The sequence below is a fragment of the Mus caroli genome, chromosome 14 (assembly GCF_900094665.2).
Source record: "Mus caroli chromosome 14, CAROLI_EIJ_v1.1, whole genome shotgun sequence".
NCBI lineage: Eukaryota > Metazoa > Chordata > Mammalia > Rodentia > Muridae > Mus > Mus caroli.
Window position 1 is genome coordinate 23,440,459 of NC_034583.1, and position 5,220 is coordinate 23,445,678.

Here is a 5,220-nt window from a genome sequence, read left to right on the forward strand (position 1 = left end):
GCAGACTGCACTAGCAGAGCAGTATGTAGTCACTAAGGAAACAACACACACACACACACACACACACAGCAAAAACTTACAAATTGGAAAAGGACAGAAAGATGACCTGTGTAGTTACCCTAGTTAAGGTGATCTTGAAAAGGAGATCTTTTACTGCCATGGTTTCGTTGGAATTCTGTCAAAAAAAAAAAAAAAACCACCAAGGCTGGGGCTAGAGAGAGACTCTTCTGCTCACTTTCTGCTCTTCCAAGAAACCCAAGCTTCATTCCCAACATTCACACGAGGTAGTTCACAGCCTTCCCAGCTTCAGGGAACCCAGTGCTTCTGCTCTCTCACACATGCGCAAATGGACACAGCCGCATGCATGCACGCATGCATATATACTTACGTGCGTACATACATACCTACGATTAATTTTTTTTTCTTTTAAAGGGCTTCACAAATAATCCAGACTGCATTGCAAAACATCTTGGTTGATTTTTGAATAGCTTATGAAATGTCTTGTGAGACACTGAGTTTTAGGAAGATAGTATCCCATAGTGACTTCAGATATAGTCAAGTAGAGACTAGAACTATGAAAATTCTTTGTAAAGGCAATTTTTGGACTAATAAACAATTGCTAAAGGATTAGGATTCAGAAAAGAATGAATGCGTGTGGGTGTTTTGCCTGCATGTATATATGTACACCGTAGGAGTTCAATGTCCACAAAGGCCAGAAGATGCTGTTGGAGATAGAAATGTTTGTCAGCTGTCGAGGGGGTCCTGGGAGTCCCTTGAAAGAGTATGATCTTAGTGGCACTAAGGAAACAGAGGTAGGGATTTCCTTGAGTTTAAGGCCAGCCCAGTGGAGAGTAAGACTTATAAAAACACAAAATGGCTGAAATCAACACTGAAATTCATATTTACTTTATTAGCTTATGAAGATTGGTTTCTGATGTATCTTCCAGCCTTCTTTGATACTGTCTTTCTGAAGCTTTTCTACGGTAGACATCATCTGTATCAAACAAAAGTGTTGCTTAGATTTTTAAGAAACAAGATTTTTAAAATACATATTTTTATTTTATGTTATATGCATTGTTATTTTGACTGTGGGTAGGTGGGTGGGTGTGGAACCCCCTGGAGCTGGAGTTACAGTTGTGAGCTGTCACGTGGGTGCTGGGAATCGAACCTGGACCAGTGCACTTAACTGCTGAGCCATCTCACAGCCCTGAAGCCGAGGAATTTAGAAATAGAAACTGGGGATCAGTGGCAGAGAGCTTGCCTAGCATAAGGAAGGCCCCAAGTGCCACCTCCCACACTGAAACTAACAGTCAGAAAGGTTGCTGTTGAGTCTGAGATAACAACAGGGGAAATATCCCAGAATCATGTCCTAGTATATCTTTCTGTTCTCAAAGATTTCCTTTGCCCAAGGCTCTCTGCTGCTCCCTTTCCTAAGCCCAAAACCTGAGGAAGGAGCGTGTGGGTGTTTTGCCTCAGCGGCTATTTTTCCAAACTACTCATTTTCTGCCCTCGTGTATAAAAGAAAACATCTTCCTTTCTTTAAAAAAAACAAATCCTCTTCTTTCAGGGTTCATTTGATGGTCACCCTCTCAGGGATTTTACCACTGACTGCCAGCTCAGGTTTCTTGCCTGTGATGGTTTCTGTGCCTTTTTTGCCACCCATATTCTTGGGGGTGAAGGGCCAACCCCTTGGCCTCCCTTATGTCTCCGGTTACAGTGTTCCGAGGGAAGAATGCTGCTCCGATGACAACTGCTTTTCCAGTCCTGGCTTTCCTGGCCTTGGAATTCATTCCCTTCCTCTGGCCCTTTGGCTTTTCTCTTCCCTCTCTTGGTTCCAAAACAGCTGAAGTTACTTCACACTCTACTTACTACCTTAACTCCTTGGCCCCCCTCTAAGACTCCAACCAGAGATTGCTCCAACTGCCTCACTTCTCAATTCATGCGGCCTGAGGCAACTCTAACTTGCTCTATTAACATGGCTGCAAGAGTTTCCTCAGCCCTGAATGACAGCACTCCCTTCATAGAGAAAGGCCACTGTAAAGAACTCTAATTTTTATGGTTGATCCCACTGGGCACTGGGGCCTGTGAAGGTGGAGTCTCCCAGTCTCCCACAGCCTCCCCCCACCCCCACCCCCCACTTTTTCTCAGGAGATTGAATCCAAGAATTCCTGCATGCTGAAACAAGTGCTGCACCAAATGAGTGACAGCCCCAGCTCCAACCCCGCCTTTCTCATCAGCATTTGCATATCCTTCAGTCTCTCCTAGGGCAAAAGGTTACCTCCAGGTCACAGTCACTTTTCCTCATCACTTGTGATGGTTTGTATGTGCTTGGCTCAGAGAGTGGCACTATTAGGATTTGTGGCCTTGTTGGAGTGGGTATGTCACCGGAGATGTGGGCTTAAGACCCTCACCCTAGCTGCCTGGAAGTCAGTCGTCTTCTACTAGCAGCCTTCAGATGAAGATGTAAAACTCTCGGCTCCCCCTGCACCATGCCTGTCTGGATGCTGCCATGTTCTCACCTTGATGATAATGAACTGAACCTCTGAACCTGTAAGTCAGCCCAATTAAATGTTGTCCTTTATAAGACTTGCCTTGGTAATGATTGTTCTCAGCAGTAAAACCCTAAGAAACCTGTCTTTAAGGATAACCTTCCAGCCAGGCGTGGTGACCAGCGCTCGGGAGGCAGAGGCAGGCGGATTTCTGAGTTCGAGGCCAGCCTGGTCTACAAAGTGAGTTCCAGGACAGCCAGGGCTATACAGAGAAACCCTGTCTCAAAAAACTAAAAAAAAAAAAAAAAAGAATAGCCTTCCTGGTGTTCCTTCTGACCACTCTAAGTCACCTTAAACATGCTGAAGTCTGATGCCTCCATTACAGTTTAGCTGAATGGCCTGTAAACCCAGATGTCTGGCCCAAACTGTCCTCCTGAACTTGGGATCTTTAACCCGTTTCATCATGTCCTACCTTACACCCAGGATCACCCTGCCCATGGATTTAAAAATAAGTAATTTTTAAAAAAGATTTAGTACTATTTATATGAGTACACACACTAGAAGAGCGCATCAGATCCCATTACAGATGGTTGTGAGCCACCACGGGTTGCTGGGGATTGAACTCAGGACCTCTAGAAGAGCAGTGAGTGCTCCTAACTGCTGAGCCATCTCTCCAGCCCCCTGCCTGTGTTCTGTACCTTCAGTGGAAGTACCAGCCCTGCCCTTCTGTCCCCTGAGAAGCTCCCATGCCCATCTCAATTACCAGACTTTATCAGCACTATAAGCTGTCCCAGGCCTACCCACTTCTTGGCATTCCTTCTGCCAGCTAGACTAGGCCATCCTCTCAAGTCTGGCCAACCACACGGTGCCTGTGTCTCCATCAAAATCAATAGGCTAGAGCTGGGCGTGGTGTCGCACGCCTTTAGTCCCAGCACTCAGGAGACCGGTGGATTTCTGAGTTCTAGGCCAGACTGGTCTACAGAGTGAGTTCCAGGACACCCAGGGCTATACAGAGAAACCCTGTCTCGAAAAAGCAAAACAAAACAAAACAAAAAAATCAATAGGATAGATTCTTCTTGTCCAGTACTTTTATGGCACTACACAGGGACCCTTCTATCCATGCCACCTTTCACTCTGTGCATCTGCTGCAGTCCCTCAAAACAGCATACACATAAGCCTCCAAGTTTCCAGGTTCACCATTGCCATGAAGTGAGCTTCATCGATCTTCCCCTTATCTAGGTAACAATCCTAAATGTCTATCTTTCCCCAAAGGCCTTCCCCATACCATCTGATCCAATGAAGTGGCCACCTAGGATTCTTAGACTACTCACAACCCTTATGGCATGCTTAATGGTAGGGGTAGGGGTTAAAATGGAGCTTGGGATCATGTGAGGCAATTATTCTCCTACCAAACTACACCATGAGCTCTTCTGAAACTTGCCTTCTTCGCTAGATATTCTCAGTTATTAAACATTAAGCGGAGGCCCATGCCTGTAAACCCAGAGGATGACTTTGAAGATTCAAGGCCAGCATAGTCGGGCTCCGTATCAAAGTATAGAAAGAGAAATCAGGGGCTGGAGAGATGGCTCAGTGGTTAGGAGCACTGACTACTCTTCCAAAGGTCCTGAGTTCAATTCCCAGCAACCACATGGTGGCTCACAACCATCTGTAATGGGATCCAAAGCTCTCTTCTGGTGTCTGAAGACTATAGTGTATTCAAAATAAATCTGAAAGAAAGAAAGAAAGAAAGAAAGAAAGAAAGAAAGAAAGAAAGAAAGAACGAACGAACTCAATGGAGGCTTTGAAAGAACAACCTAAAATTCTCAAATGGTAAGTTACATGAGAGGCAGACAAAGGACCCAAAAGTTGGGAGAAAGCCTGAAAGGAACTGGCAGTTCCAGAGGCAGTCCTCAGAAATGCCAGACATTCTTTTCACAGTTCTGGGCGAAAGACATAACCTAAGGACAGCGAGTGACCAGTAGTAATTAGCTAGGACAGCCGGGATAACTTCCTCATGAGTTTGGGCCAAAGCTCTCAAACGGCAAGGGACTTAACCTGAATTTCTGAGCTATATCTCTGAATTTCCCTCAGGACTGGTTCCTCTTCCACATGCGAGTAATCCTGTTCCTTAGGCCCAAAGTCACCAGCAGGGCCAAGGACAGGCTACAAAGACCTGCATAGCCTGACTAGAGGCACGTGCCCTCTTCAAATGCCGGAAGAGGAGGAGGGCTGGATGCCAATGTGAACAAAATACAAGAGCCCTAAGGGCCTCCTGCCTCGCTGCACGAGACCTGTCAAAACACTGTTCCTAACGCCCAAAGTGAAAGGAGCTCTGCAACTGAATGGACCGCATACCCACGGGAGAAACGGAGGCTGCTGCACCCTCACTTACAGAAGGTCTCCTGGCCCACGCGCACTTTAATCATGATCCACTCCATCGCTCCTCCCAGGACAAAAAAGAAGGGCAGGAATCTGTAGATGCCGAATCGCTGCTTGCCGGGCACTCGCTGAAGAGCTCGCCTCACCTGGGCCCTGAAGAACATGACCGAGGCCTCCCTGTGGAGTAGGGACGGAACCAGGCAGACTGGTGTTCCCGGAGGCAGTACAAGTACCCCTGCGTGTCCCTGCGTGTCCGCGGAGTCCCGTGGACTGAGCACCAACACTCGACTTTAGCGCCACAACCCGGCCGCGAGAGTTAGGTCGCGGAAGTTAGGACAGACCCAGAGCCCGG

General features: G+C 46.9%; 1 protein-coding gene across 1 annotated transcript; it reads right to left on the reverse strand.

Annotated features, from left to right (window-relative positions):
* On the reverse strand, positions 1-5,220 carry Smim4 (small integral membrane protein 4). Its single transcript, XM_029469277.1, has 3 exons — positions 4,882-5,220; positions 907-994; positions 1-175 (listed from the first exon to the last, which is right to left on the reverse strand). The coding sequence occupies exons 1-3, from the start codon at positions 5,030-5,032 to the stop codon at positions 151-153; spliced, it is 264 nt and encodes an 87-aa protein (XP_029325137.1). The 5' UTR covers positions 5,033-5,220; the 3' UTR covers positions 1-150.